Here is a 15,141-nt window from a genome sequence, read left to right as displayed (position 1 = left end):
AGATAACATCAGTAAGCAATTTATTAAAGAGACTGCCATCCATCACTGGAATTTTGAACAATAATGATGCATCGAAAATAAGTACTCCCAGTTTTTTTTCCCTCCTCACAAATTCCTTCAGTTCCAATATCTCTTCAGTAAATTGTTAATAGTATTTTGCTCTTTGTCTTTTTGGAAACAAGCCCAGGAGTGAGAAGACACCAGCAGCAGCTGTCACAAACCCAATGGTACTTATTGCTTGGTTGGCCTATAGAGAAATGAGAAACAAAAAACACCACAGCTTATTCTAAAGGCACCTCAGTGTTCTAAATCCAAGCAAACTGAAGACCCTTTCGATGACACCGGAAAAATTGAAAGCTTCATGCCAAGTTAAATTCTTTGTGAAGATGAATAAATTTATAATTTTTATAATTATGACAGAGATAGTTAAATACACGTAGATATACGTTTCTCATATTTTTATGGCCCCCAATAGTTTATAACTCATTATGGCACAATTCCTAATAATCATCATAGTACATCTGGGAGGTAGTGTTACTCCTATTTGGGAAAACTTGGTAAGTTAAGTGATTTGCCTGAGGTCATGCCACCAACATGTTTAGATACGGGTTGAGCCATGAACCATGTGTTTCCCTTCCAAACAATCCCTACCTCCTTAATACACCCTAGTTTGGTCTATACCAGAGTGAATATCATGTGTGTGTTCCTGACTCAAGAATATACACTAGAGAAAGAATTCACAGATGTAATCTAAACTAAATACCTATATGCTCTTATTTGGTAGCTACAATTTCTCTTTTGATAAACAAACTTCAAAAGAGGTCACTACTGATGTTAACTATTGTGTCACAAATTAATTTCTCATGTAGACAAACTAAAATAAACTACTCTCGAGCTCAGTTGTCCATAAAGGAGTTCAGACGTTTGTAGCTTTAAGGGTATTAATCATCATGATGAGGGATCTAATAAATATTCATGATTTTCATGGCACTCAGCTAATATTGCCTTCCATCTGCATGAGTTTGCATGCAGTTTTATGACCCAAAGGTCATATTCAGATGCTTCAGAGTCATCAGACATTCTGAAAACAACAGTTGTTCTCTGGGATTGAAGAATCAGGCTTTCAAATAAAGCAAAACATTTTCCTCAAATGATTCCAGGGACCAACCCAAATGCTGGAAAGCCTGACCCAGATCACGTTTGAGCATGCCTTCTCTCTAACCCACAGGTCTCCACCACAGAGCCTGCCACCCCCACGTGACTGCCACATAGTGCTGCCTCCCTACCTGCAGCTTCCCTGTGGGAACCAGACTGCAAGGGCCTGGCCAATGACAGGAGCATTTACTCCATTTATATCACCCTGCGGTCTGCAGGGACAAGGCCAGGCACCAAAACTCCCTGCTGTGCCACCATCCCCAGCTGCCAGGGAGAGTGGCAGCTGGCGAACAAATGACAAATGCTATTTTACTTTACAATCCTAACTTTATTTGGTTGCTTGATTATTTTACTCATAATTTTTAATTAGTCACCACCTAAGTTATTTCCCGGGGAAAGAGTCAGCATTTGCTGCAGTCCAGAACTACCCATGGGGAGCCAGGGGGACAGGCAGATACAAGACAGAGGACAAAATTCCAAAGAGAGGCAAAATCAATAATCGGATAGTCAATCGGATAATCAAGCCTAACTCTCATATAATTCCAGGCAGATGCTGAGATCCCAAGATCTGATACAGGGAAATATGGTGGTGGTGGGGCAATGAACAAATAGGAAGATGCAGTTGGTATCTTTAGAGAGAGGAGTCAAATGGCAGTAGGGTACAGCCCTGGGGAAGATCCTGTGGGCTTCCCAAATCCCAAACACTTATTTAAAATTATATTCTAGATGGCAAAATCCTGTGACAATCCCTTGGCGTTTTGTGTAATGGGATCTGTTAAACACAGACCTAACTCACTGGGTATCTTTCAGCCAGTAGAAATACAAGAGATGAAAGAAATCCCACAAATCTAAGAGGCCTGGGGAAAGCAATGTGATCCTAAGCCAAGATCCCCTGAGAGCACACAGGCCAGATACAATTACAAGGAAACTATTTCCTATAGTGCACGCGGTTTCCCAAATCCCAAACACTTACTTCAAGTTACATTCTAGATGGCAAAACCCTCCCTGTGTGATTGGGACAATCCCTTGGCGTTTTGAGTAACAGGATCTGACTTGCAAGATTGTAACATCTCAGAATGTTCTCAGAACCTATATGAACATGAGCTTTTATTTCACAACTTATTTAGGATTATAAAGTCACCTAAGCTGACTCTTCATACTTTTATCCTTTACAGGGCTTTCTGACTGTGGGCCATACTAAAAGCCTCATTCTGAGGATCTAAACATGACCAGGGAAACATTAGTTGAATCTGGAGTGCTGTATCCTGACATAGCATAGCTGGGTCACAGATGACCACAAGGTCTACCAAAATTCCTTTTCCTCTAAGACTCTAAGTTCACAGTGCTATGCACTGGAGCACAGTCAGAGTATATTGTAGATCAGCTTGTTCAGGCCTATGCAAGAGTGCTGCCATCTTCCACAAAGCTAGGCACATTTCAATACCTTGTTAAGACTATACCAGTGGAACCTGTCTACTTAAAATCTTTTTTAAAAGAAAAGACAAGCCACATACTAGAAAAAAACAAAACAAAACATTTCCAACAGGCAAATCTTATAAGGAACTGTTATCCGAAATATGTAAAAAGCTTTTAAAACTCAGCAAAAAGAAAACAAGCAAGCCACCCAGTTTAAAAATGGGCAAAAGATCTCAAGAGACACATCGTCCAATATGCAAATGACAAAGGAGCATATGAAAAGACGCTTAACTTCATACACGTTGAGGGAATTGCAAATTAAGATAGTGAGACACCACTGTGTACCTATTAGAATGGCTAAAACCCAAAATGCTCACAATACTAAATGTGGAAGAAGACATGGAAAAACAGGAACTCTCATTCATTGTTGGTGGGAATGCAAAAGGGCATAGCCACTTTGTAAGACCTTCCACGGTTTCCAACAAAAATAAACATATTCTTACCATAAAATCGAGTAATCATGCCCTTTGGTATTTACACAAAACCCTGCACACAAATGTTTCTAGCAGTTTTATTCATAATTACCAAAACTCGGAATCAACCAAGATGTTTTTTAGTTGCTGAATGTACATCCAGACAATGGAGCGTTACTTGGTGATAGAGAAAAATGAGTTACCAAATCATGAAAAGACATGGAGGAATTTTAAATGTATGTTGCTTAGTATGCATTCTTCTCAGCAGTTGCCAGAGACTTGAGAAGAGGAAAGACGAATAGGCAAGCAGAGCACGGAGAAGTTTTAGGGTAGGGAAACTATTCTGTATGATACTGTACTAATGGATATATGTCACTATACAGTTACAATTTATAGAACGCAAAGCACTAAGACTAAACACTAATGTAAACTATTTTAGGAGAGGCAAAATTTTTCCTTTGTGTATCTTAGGTTTTGAGCTGAGGCTCACTAATAAAAGGCAAACTGACAAGAGAAAAACAGAGGTTTATTAACATGTACATCTCAAACATACACAGGAGAAACTCAGGGAAGAGTAATTCAAAGAGGTGGCTTAGAATTCAGGCTATGTAAATAGCACATCTTCAGCAAAGATCAATACACTTGTAGAGTAATGGCAGGACAAAAGAAAGCAGTTTCAGGCTGCCAAGGATGGCAGACCATGGTAAGGTAAACATGGGAAATTAATGGCAAAGGCTAGTTAGTAAGGGTTGTTATATAACATTTTTTTTTTACATTTATTTATTATGGAGAGACAGAGAGACACAGAGCATGAGCAGGGGAGGGGCCGAGAGATGGAGAGACACAGAATCCAAAGCAGGCTCCCGGCTCTGAGCTGTCAGCACAGAGCCCGACACGGGGCTCGAACTCACAAACCGCGAGATCATGACCTGAGCCAAAGTCGGACGCTCAACCGACTGAGCCACCCAGGTGCCCCAGTAAGTGTTGTTATTTAGATTCCTCTACTGGTTGTCTGTGATGATTAATTGTTGTCCTTCCTGCTAGCAAAGGGAAGAGGGACACCTTTCAAAAATGTGTCTCCCACTTTTAGGCAAATATGTGGAGAGCAGGGCCTGCTTCTTCTCAAGTGCCTTCAGCTCTTGATAATAAATAATAATCCTTATGCCACATATTTTGAGGTGATATTCTAGTTTCCTTCACTATGGACTTTGGTGGATAATGTGTCAGTGTTGGTTCATTGTTCGTAACAAATATACCACACTGATATGGAACGGTGATGGTGGGGGAGGCCGTGTATATGGGTGATGGGGAGGGGGTATGTGGGAACTCTCTAAAATTCCAGATCACATTTGCTGTGAACTGTAGATGACTCTAAAAAAAATGAAGCCTATTAACTTTTTTAACACAAAAAAGCGCGAAGAAGAAAAAGATGGACCATGATCCTTCCACCTTTCTAATCTTTTTAAATGCAGTTGAGGTTTTTTAATTTCAGAGAAATACACAGCCATTCCCCAAGAAAACTATTCTATGTTCAAGACCCCTAATCCCTTGCAGCAAAGGCAGTCCTGAGAAGAAAATACATTGCAATCCAGGCCTATCTCAAGAAACAAGAAATATCCCCAACCTAACCTCACACCTAAAGGAACGAGAAGCAGAGCAGCAAAGAAACCCCAAATCTAGCAGAAGAAGAGAAATAATACAGATGGGAGCAGAAATAAACATTATAGAATCTGAAAAAAAACAGTAGAACAGATCAACACGTCAAAGAACTGGTTTTCTGAAAGAATAAACACAACTGATAAACCCCTAGCCAGACTTTTCAAAAAGAAAAGAGAGAGGACCTAAATAGATAAAATCATGAATGAAAGAGAAGAGATCACAACCAATACCACAGAAATACAAACAATTATTAGAGAATACTATGAAAAAATATATGCCAACAAACTGGACAACCTGGAAGAAATGGACAAATTCCTGGACACCCACACACTACCAAAACTCAAGTGGGAAGAAATAAAATATTTGAACAGACCCATAACCAGCGAGGAAACTGAATCAGTTATCAAAAATCTCCCAACAAATAAGAGTCCTAGGCCAGATGGCTTCCCAGAGAAATTCGACCAGACATTTAAAGCAGAGTTAATACCTATTCTTCTCAGGCTGTTCCAAAAAATAGAAATGGAAAGAAAACTTCTGGACTCATTCTATGAAGCCAGCCATTACCTTGATTCCCAAAGCAGACAGAGACTTCACTAAAAGGGAGAATTACAAACCAATATCCCTGATGAACATGGATGCAAAAATTCTCAACAAGATACTGGCAAATCGAATTCAACAGTATATTAAAAGAATTATTCCCCATGACCAAGTGGGATTCATTCCTGGGCTGCAGGGCTGGTTCAATATTCACAAATCAATCAGTGTGATCCATCACATTAAAAGAAGAAAGGATAAGGGCCATATGATCCTGTCAATAGTTGCAGAAAAAGCATTTGACAAAATACAGCATCCTTTCTTAATAAAAACCCTCAAGAAAGTTGGGATAGAAGGAACATAGCTTAACATCATAAAGCCATATATGAAAAGCCCACAGCTAATATCATCCTCAATGGGGGAAAATTGAGAGCTTTCCCTCTGAGATCAGGAACACTACAGGGATGTCCACTCTCACCGCTGTTGTTTAACATAGTGTTGAAAGTCCTGGCCTCAGGAGTCAGACAACAAAATGAAATAAAAGACATCTGAGTTGGCAAAGAACAAGTCAAACTTTCGCTTTTTGCAGATGACATGATACCGTACATGGAAAACCCAAAAGACTCCACCAAAAAGCTTCTAGAACTGATATATGAACTCAGCAAAGTCGCAGGATACAAAATCAATGTACAGAGATCAGTTGCATTTCTATACGCCAATAATGAAACACTAGAAAGAGAAATCAATAAATTGATCCCATTTACAATAGCACCAAGAACCATAAAATACCTAGGAATAAACCTAAGCAAGGATGTAAAAGATCTGTATGCTTAAAACTATAGAACACTTAAGAAAGAAATTGAAGAAGACACAAAGAAAGGGAAAAACATTCCCATGCTCATGGATTGGAAGAGCAAATATTGTTAAGATGTCAATAATACCCAAAGCAATCTACACATTCAGGGAAATACCAAAATTGCACCAGCACTCTTCTCAGAGCTAGAAGAAACAATCCTAAAATTTGTATGGAAACACAAAAGACCCTGAATAGCCAAGCTAATGTTGAAAAAGAAAACCAAAGCCAGAGGCGTCACAATCCCAGACTTTAGCTTCTACTACAAAGCTGTAATCATCAAGACAGTATGGTATTGGCACAAAAACAGACACATAGACCAATGGAATAGAATAGAGAACCCAGAATGGGACCCACAAATGTACAGCCAACTAATCTTTGAGAAAGCAAGAAAAGGGTATCCAAAGGAAAACAGTCCCTTCAGCAAATGGTGCTGGGAGAACTGGACAGTAACATGTAGAAGAATGAAACTGGACCACTTTCTTACACCATACACAAAAATAAAGTCGAAATGGATTAAAGACCTAAATGTGAGACAGGAAACCATCAAAACCCTAGAGGAGAAAACAGGCAACAACCTCTTGCCATTTGCAACAATGTGGATGGAACTGGAGGGTATTATGCTAAGTGAAATAAGTCACTCAGAGAAAGACTGATACCATATGCTTTCACTCATATGTGGAATTTGAGTAACTTAAGAGAAGACCATGGGGGAAGCAAAGGGGGAAAAATAGCTTTTAACAAAGAGGGAGGCAAACCATAAAAGACTCTTAAATACAGAGAACAAACTGAGGGTTGATTTGCGGGGGGTGTGGGGGAGAGGGGAAAATGGGTGATGGGCATTGAGAAGGGCACTTGTTGGGATGAGCACTGGGCATTGTATGTAAGCAATGAATCAAGGGAATCTACTCCCAAAGTCAAGAGGACACTATATATGCTGATGTTAGCTAACTTGACAATAAATTAGATTTAAATAAATAAATAAGTAAATAAATACATAAGTAAATAAATTTGTTGACACTTTCAAAAAAAGGTCCTTAATCCCTGAGGAGACCCCAAAACTAATCCAACACTAGCTATTGTTGGTAGTAATATTATGAATTGTTGATAATAATGAAAATAATAATAATGTGCTACAGTTTCTATCAGATCAACATAAATTTTATCGAGGAGTACCAATACAGAGTTATAAAATTCTTAATTACTATAATTAAAAATAACATTCATCTAAGACACATTGTTTATTGAGATGGATGATATGTAATACAGTGCACTAAGAGACTTCAAATATCTAGTATAATCCCCCACAGAGCCTCAGTTTATAGGTTGGGAAACTGACAATGTTCTCCAAGCCACCAACCTAATAACTGGGGAAGATGCGGTTGTAGCTCAGGGAAGCACAATTTCAAAGCTTAGGTGAGTTCTTAAGGCTGTCACTGTACTTCCTGCAACAGAACCAGCTAGAGAACAGTTCTAGTTGTTGAGGAATGATTAATTTTTCATGGGTCTTGATTCTGGGTATGAAAGGGGAAAAGACGAGGGATGGTAAATTAGAGCCAAAGCAAGAAGATGGTTCTGATCCCATTTTTTTTTTTTTTTTAGCCACATTAAAAAAAAATTGCTTCTTGAACACGGTGGACAACTTTATCATTTACAAAGGAGAGGAATGGACTCCACTTCCTAGTTACACCCTTAGTTTTTAATGCGAAGGTGAACAGGAATTTGTATGGATATCTTCTGTGCTCTGGCTCAGAAGCGATTTATTGTTACATGTGAATAGCACATTCATTATGTTAATATATTTCCTAATAAAAATGCATTTCCAATTAAATTATTTCCTAATGAAAACAAATGTATCCTTTCATTATGTTCCCTGTCCCATCTTCCCAAGCTTCCGTGAGGGGAATTGGAAACTAATTCCTTAGAACAGATGTTTCTGTAACTGATTCAACCATTTCAGGATACTGGGAGCCTTTATTCATTCTTCAATATCCCTTTAATAAATCTTTAGGTTAGAACATCAATGTTGGAACTGGATTGGTGCCACAATAGGTAGAAAGAAGGCAAATGAACCAAGCATGCTTTTAGTTAGGAATCTGCCACGCTACAAAATAGTGTGAGAGATGACAACATTGCATGCTACTTTAAAAATAAAGTAATTGATCCATTTTAAGAAATCATCCAAAATCTCCACCAATCAAAGGATCTGCTTAAAAGCACAAGATTCCTCTGAAACTAGCATTGCAAGGAGACAGAAACAATTTTCAAAGCCACCGAAACATGTCTGTCATTAGCTGGCTTCTCTCAGTCAGGTAATGGAGAAGAATCTCAGAGTTACCATCTCTATTTCTGGCAAATGAACTTCCATTTAAATATTTCAACATTCTTTTCAGAATGTCCCTTTCAGCATGTGAGGCTGCTGTATAGCAGAAAAACGGAAGGAAGGAACCCTGAAGGACAGAACGCAACAAGACTGACAGAAAAGCTATGGTCTTGATTCGGCTTCAAGCTCCTTCCAGCCCCAAATTCAAAATGTCCACGTTCACGCATTAATGTGGTCATAACTGCTACATGATCTTGGACACCTCAATTCCTGTCCTTATCCTTCAGGATTCTCACCTTTTCTCCATTCTTTTCATTTTGTTTTAGGCCTGAGAATCTTATAGTCAGTAGTGCTTATTTTCCCAAGGTAAGAAACTTCTATGTCTTCTAAAGAAAACTCACCTGCTCTGAAACTCCTTCTCCATAGCGAAGCAAAGTCACAAAATGCTCACAGTTGTTGACAAGTATGTCATAATCCACCTCCTGTCCAATAACAATCTCTGACCGCTGCATGACTTCCTCCATGGGGAGAGGAGGATAAGTTTCATCATATTTATTGTTTATTCTGTATGTGTCGTTTCCCACGACATCCTTCAGGGGCTGCATCTTCACCAAGGCCTTCCTGCTAAATATAGACTTGGCACTTGTAAATGCTGCAGGAATGCCATCCTCTATAAGGAGAATTCTGGTTAGCAAGATGTGGTGACCCAGCTCAGAGAAACCCCAATGCCAGAGTATTGCAATGCCACATGTTTGGAAGTGATGGAGTCACTGAACCCAGCTCGGTTCCCAACTTAGCACCAAACCAGAAGCTACTTAATCATACCAGGCTTAATAACTCACTTGGTAGTTTATCAATAACACTTCATACTATATGAGGGAAAATAGAAGAGAAACCTGTATCTGCCCGTAGAGAAAATTGAGTGAGAAAACTACCCATTCTTGGGGAACAAGTTCCCTATCAATTGGCATTATTATTAGAGATCTTGGTATGTGTTCCTAATATAGTACAGATAAAACCATTGTCTCCTTTTTTTTCCCCTATAAATTATGCTTTTTTTCAGCATCTGAACCCTTCCCAACTACTCTCTTTGGGCCTCAGCTGTGTGCATTGTGATTAATAAGCTCGTCCTAGTTGTCTAAGTGTGCTCCTTACCCCTTTCTCTGCTTTTTACACTTGTTCTTTCAACTTGGCTTCAATTTGGTTCCAATTTGAAACCCCTCCAAGGGATCAGCTGGGGTCAGGCTGGGGCCCTGCTTTTATCTTGCCAGTTCCTTTAGGCCAAGAAACTAAGTCCTGAAACTGAATCTAACCTAGTAGGCCCTGTCCACCAGATGCAGCCCCATGCAATGCCACACCCACCTGTTACATGTCCCACCCCTGCAACTCCCTTTTAACTGCCTCAGTTGGCAAACAGTTGCCTAGACTGCTAGATACCTTTGTCTCCTGGTCTGCTACTGCCAGTATCTGAGGTTGGACAGATGATTGCTCAGTGTTCAGCTCTAACACCTGGCCCTGGTCCCTCTCCATCTGCCCAAGACTGCTATGCTTGGCTATGTGTTCAAGTCAATCATGAGAGAGAGAGTCTCCATGTAACCGGTGTGTAGAGAGTCTTCCTTTTTGTAATAACTAAAAGCTAACTTTCTTTTCCACTCCCTTTTTTTTCCTACCTTCCAAGTTCCTTTTCCTTCAAGCAGCATTTCCAGTTAATACCTTACACATTGGAAGTTCTTGTACAAGTCCTTAGAGCAGAGGTCTCCTAGTTAGAATTACTAAAGTTTTATTTACACTAGTCTGATGCTATCAATTTAGAGAGGAGGACACTGAAGCTTAGAGAGGTAAACTGGCTTGCAAAATACCACCTGAGTAGTTAACAATAGAACCAGAAAACGGCGTTTCAGTCTACCGGATCAGAGCTCAGTACTAGAACCATGTTAAAATGGAGCTTAACACATGAAAATAAGGGAAGAGCAGAAAAATCTCTTATTGTTTTCCAGACGTGAAAACTGCAGAGATATTGCAGCATTGCTTACTGTTAATCACTAGGCTCTGCAGAAACTAATGGGTGTGTATCGTAAGTGTCACTTTATTTGCCATTTCCATTTCCAATATTCTAGGACAAGAGGCAAATATCTCAAGATGTTGCAAAAGTCACTACATTAAAAATTCTCAGACATCTCCAAGAAAGTAAGACCAAGGTTATTAAAACTTCTTTCTAAACGTAACTTGAAGAAAAAAAAATCTCCAGGCTACTTGTTATTTGCATACATTTTTTTTCTTAAAAAATGAATTAATTTGTGCTTATTTCTAAATATTTAGGAAATATATAAAAAAACAACATAAATGTGTAAATTTAAATCACCCATTATCTGCCCAACCATAATCATGTTATTATTTTTATAATATTATCATATCCTTTTATTATGTCTTTTATTAACACATGTATATTGAAGCACGCCTATGTGTGCATTCACATGGGTATATATTATTTCTTTGCAAAGTAGGTATAATATGACACACTGCATTTTTAATCTAGATTTTTTTCAAGTAAATATCATGCAAGATTATTTCTCCAGCAATTAAGCATGTCCAGAAACATGATTTTTAATGGCCGTTAAATAGCTATTGTTTTGGCTTATCTAGCACCCCATCCCACCTCTGCCTCTTTCTTTCTGGAAATGATTTTGTGTGGGCTAGTCACAGTATCTCCTTCTCCAGGGCACAACGATGGTGCAGTGATGGGCATGGGATCCACACTCGCCCAAATCAGATTGTTCTCCATGCTATTTCTAACTGCAACAGGCAGGGATTGACCCTCTCTTATTAGATCACAAGACTGTAAGAATGAGAGCCTAAGGATGTTGATGACTATCAGTTCAGTCTCCTAGAGAGGCATAGTCTGGGAGAATTAAGACAATACTTGGAAAGGAAATGCAGATGTGAGTCTTGATACTCATGCTTATACCCCTACATCCAGGCATCCTTGAAGCCAGCACCAACCATCTTTATCCTTTTTGTAGTTTTCCTCAGTGAAGCAATGAATTTGCCTTTTTGCTTATGCTAACTTTTGTTTGTTTCTGTTACTTGCAACTAAAGAATTCTGTCAATATTCTGTGACAAAGTCATAATTCACTTAACTAGTCCACTATTGAATCTAAGCCATTGTTGGCTTCTTTTTTTTTTTAACCTCTTCATCCCCTTCACACATTTCACCTATCCCCCTATCCCTCCCCTCTGGCAACCACCCATTTGCTCTCTGTATTTGTGAGTCTGTTTCTGGTTTGTTTGTTCATCTGTGATTTTGTGGGTTTTGGTGTTGTTTTTTTTTTTTTTTTTAGATTCCACATAGAAGTGAAATCACATGGTATTTGTCTTTATCTTATTTCACACAGCATAATACCATCTAGATCCATCTATGTTAAGGCAAATGCAAAGATCTCATTCTTTTTTATGGCTAACATTCCATTATATATATATTACATATTATGTATATATGTATGTGTATATACATATACATAACTTATTATGTATATATATATATTTGTGTGTGTGTGCATGTGTGTGTGTGTGCGCGAGTATATATATTACATCTTCTTTATCCATTCATCTCTCAGTGGACACCTAGGTTGCTTCCTTATCTTGGCCCTTGTAAATAATGCTGCAATAAACATAGGTTTATTAGAGGGTTCCCATTTTTCCACATCCTCTCCAGCATCTATAGTCTTCTGATTTGTTCATTTTGGCCACTCTGACTGGCGTAAGGTGATATCTGAGTGTGGTTTTGATTTGTATTTCCCTGATGAGGAGCGACGTTGAGCATCTTTTCATGTGCCTGTTGGCCACCCGGATGTTTTCTTTAGAGAAGTATCTATTCATGTTTTCTGCCCATTTCTTCACTGGGTTATTTGTTTTTCGGGTGTGGAGTTTGGTGAGCTCTTTATAGATTTTGGATACTAGCCCTTTGTCCGATATGTCATTTGCAAATATCTTTTCCCATTCCGTTGGTTGCCTTTTAGTTCTGTTGGTTGTTTCCCTTGCTGTGCAGAAGCTTTTTATCTTCATAAGGTCCCAGTAATTCATTTTTGCTTTTAATTCCCTTGCCTTTGGGGATGTGTCAAGTAAGAAATTACTGACGTCTACGACTGAGGTCAGAGAGGTCTTTTCCTGCTTTCTCCTCTAAGGTTTTGATGGTTTCCTGTCTCACATTCAGGTCCTTTATCCATTTTGAGTTTATCTTTGTGAATGGTGTGAGAAAGTGGTCTAGTTTCAACCTTCTGCATGTTGCTCTCCAGTTCTCCCAGCACCGTTTGTTAAAGAGACTGTCTTTTTTCCATTGGATGTTCTTTCCTGCTTTGTCAAAGATTAGTTGGCCATACGTTTGCGGTCTAGTTCTGGGGTTTCTATTCTGTTCCATTGGTCTATGTGTCTGTTTTTGTGCCATATTAAATTGTTTTCATGAATGATGTTATCAACTTTCATTTCTTTCAACAATATCCTTGCTTTGGTTTCATTATACCCTTATCAACACTGACTGTTATCACTTTTAAATGTTTGCTAATGTGATAGGCATAAAATGTGTTATTCTGTTGTACAATTCCTAGACCAGTCCCTTTAAAGATGGGTATTGACTTCTGCTTTTCTTCTTCTACATACTGTTCATAGTTCTTTACCCATATGTTTGTTGGGATTTTGCTGTTTATGTATCCCCAGCATCTAGAATAGCCTTTGGCACATACTGGGTAATCTATAAATAGATGTTGAACAAATTGAAATGATTTGTGTGATAGGTAAAGACACTGACGCTTATGTTTGTGAGCAATATTCTCCCCAGTGGATTATTTCCTTTTTAATTATGTTTTTTTAATCCAGAGATTTTACTGGATTCTAATGTTAATTGGTTAACGTTTTAATGTTAATTGGTCTTTGTGATTTAGCCAAAGCCACTTTGGTCTTACTATGTCCTTCATTAAACCTATTTCAGATAGATTTATCTACTTTCTACATTTTATTTCTTTTTTTTTTAATGATTTCATTCATGATTCCTTATAACAAGAGAGTTCAAAACCTCCAGGAGTTGCGGGAAACAAAACTTACCTAGAGGTGCTATGTTGATAACATAACCATCACCCAGGTACAGTGCCCAGTGCTGATAGCCAGAACGAAACACTTCAATCAAGTCCCCCGGCTGGGGGTTACCAGGATAGCTCAAACTAAAGCAATCATTAAACGCCATCTGCAATGACAGACACAAAGACAATCTAGCTGACATGACTTGCCAAAAGAAAATCAGTTTAAGACCTCCACAGAAGTATAAGGATACAGAATTTATTGGGATTGCATTCCTTATTAAAGACTTAAACTCACACCACTGTCCTTTGTATGATCATTCTTTGTATGATCCCAACACTGAATTATGTGTGCAAAAGTGAAACAACAAATGGGAAAGAATTTTTCTGGTAATTGTTTAATTTTCTATAGCAATGCTTCTCATCCTGATCAACCCCAGGGCTCCTTTATGATAATCAGCATCTTATAGTTCTCTCTTTAAATCCAGATATTCATAGATAATATGATTTACCCATACACAAAATTTCAAAAATAGTAATATGGTGCCCTATTGGAACAGAAAGGGGAAGTAAATTTACAATAGTACGTATTTTACTTATGTAAATAGTCGGTCCATGACTATACAAAAAGATACAATAAAGTGTCCATAAGTGTGCACTTACTTAGCATGAAAGAGTCAACAGTCAGTGGCAGAAGATGAGAAGCCTTTCAGCCTCTCAAATAAGTAAAATCAAAGAACAAGGTATGGGAGGACTGACACTGATATTACGTGGAAAAAATACCTTGTATTGCAAAACTTACTCTCTCATTTAACTTAAGCAGAAAGAAGTTCCAGACTCAGAGGAGTGGCCAGTCACATATTCAGTCATACTGTAATACACGGGACATTTATTCCTTGTGCCACACTGCTGTGCAATCTAGGTACTTCAGTCTCTACCCACTAAATATCAGTAAATGCTCTTTGTCATGTGACAACCACAAATATCCACACAGATTTCCACCCCTCCCCTACTGCCCCATTTACTGCCTGATTCCTGACTTACTGATTCCAGAAACAGTGTTAAGGTGGCCACCGTAGAAGTGAGACAACTTGGAAGGTTGCGGAGTTCGTCATATTGATGAATATGTCTGAAGCTTGGTGAGTTTTTTTTTTCCTTTTAAGTCACTATTTTTCAGAAAGAACATATAAGTCTCTGATGGTCGATTTTTATGAAAGGTTACATTTTCTACATATGTATGGCACGGGAGTAGAATGACTCAGCAGGCAGAAGTTACAGACATTCATCAATACTCAAAAGGAGATTTAGTGCTATATCCATGTTGAATCTCTAATTGACAGCAGAGTTTCTCATCATCTCTCACTCTAATGTAGATATGTACGCTCAATTACAAAATAAATCCAAGTGCCAGAAAGGGAAATTTCCAAACCATCTAAATTATATTCATAATAGCACAGGCTAAGGACTTGGGAATACAGACTATCATTTTGCTGGCACCCTAAAAGTCTTTTTTTACAACACTTAATATTGGAAGGGTGTTTTCCCAAGTATTTGTATGCCATCTGTTGAAAACTTCAATCACCACACTGTCACAGGAATCTGGCCAAATGTACGCTGTCCATCTGTTGAAAAATAACTATGAAAACAACTTTATAGGAACCA

General features: G+C 38.5%; 1 protein-coding gene across 1 annotated transcript; it reads right to left on the bottom strand.

Moving 5' to 3' along the window:
• Nucleotides 1-145: 145 nt before the first annotated feature.
• PLAAT1 (phospholipase A and acyltransferase 1) lies at nucleotides 146-13,646 on the bottom strand. Its single transcript, XM_047099066.1, has 3 exons — nucleotides 13,508-13,646; nucleotides 8,815-9,083; nucleotides 146-247 (listed from the first exon to the last, which is right to left on the bottom strand). Exons 1-3 carry the CDS (start codon nucleotides 13,644-13,646, stop codon nucleotides 146-148), a joined length of 510 nt encoding a protein of 169 aa, XP_046955022.1.
• Between the last annotated feature and the right edge of the window lie 1,495 nt (nucleotides 13,647-15,141).

Source organism: Lynx rufus, unplaced genomic scaffold (assembly GCF_022079265.1).
Source record: "Lynx rufus isolate CCGP_SWC_20201006 ecotype Redwood Valley unplaced genomic scaffold, mLynRuf1.p SCAF_5, whole genome shotgun sequence".
Taxonomy (NCBI): Eukaryota; Metazoa; Chordata; class Mammalia; order Carnivora; family Felidae; genus Lynx; species Lynx rufus.
The sequence above is the reverse complement of the archived record's forward strand: the minus strand, read 5'-3'. Positions and strand labels throughout refer to the sequence as shown.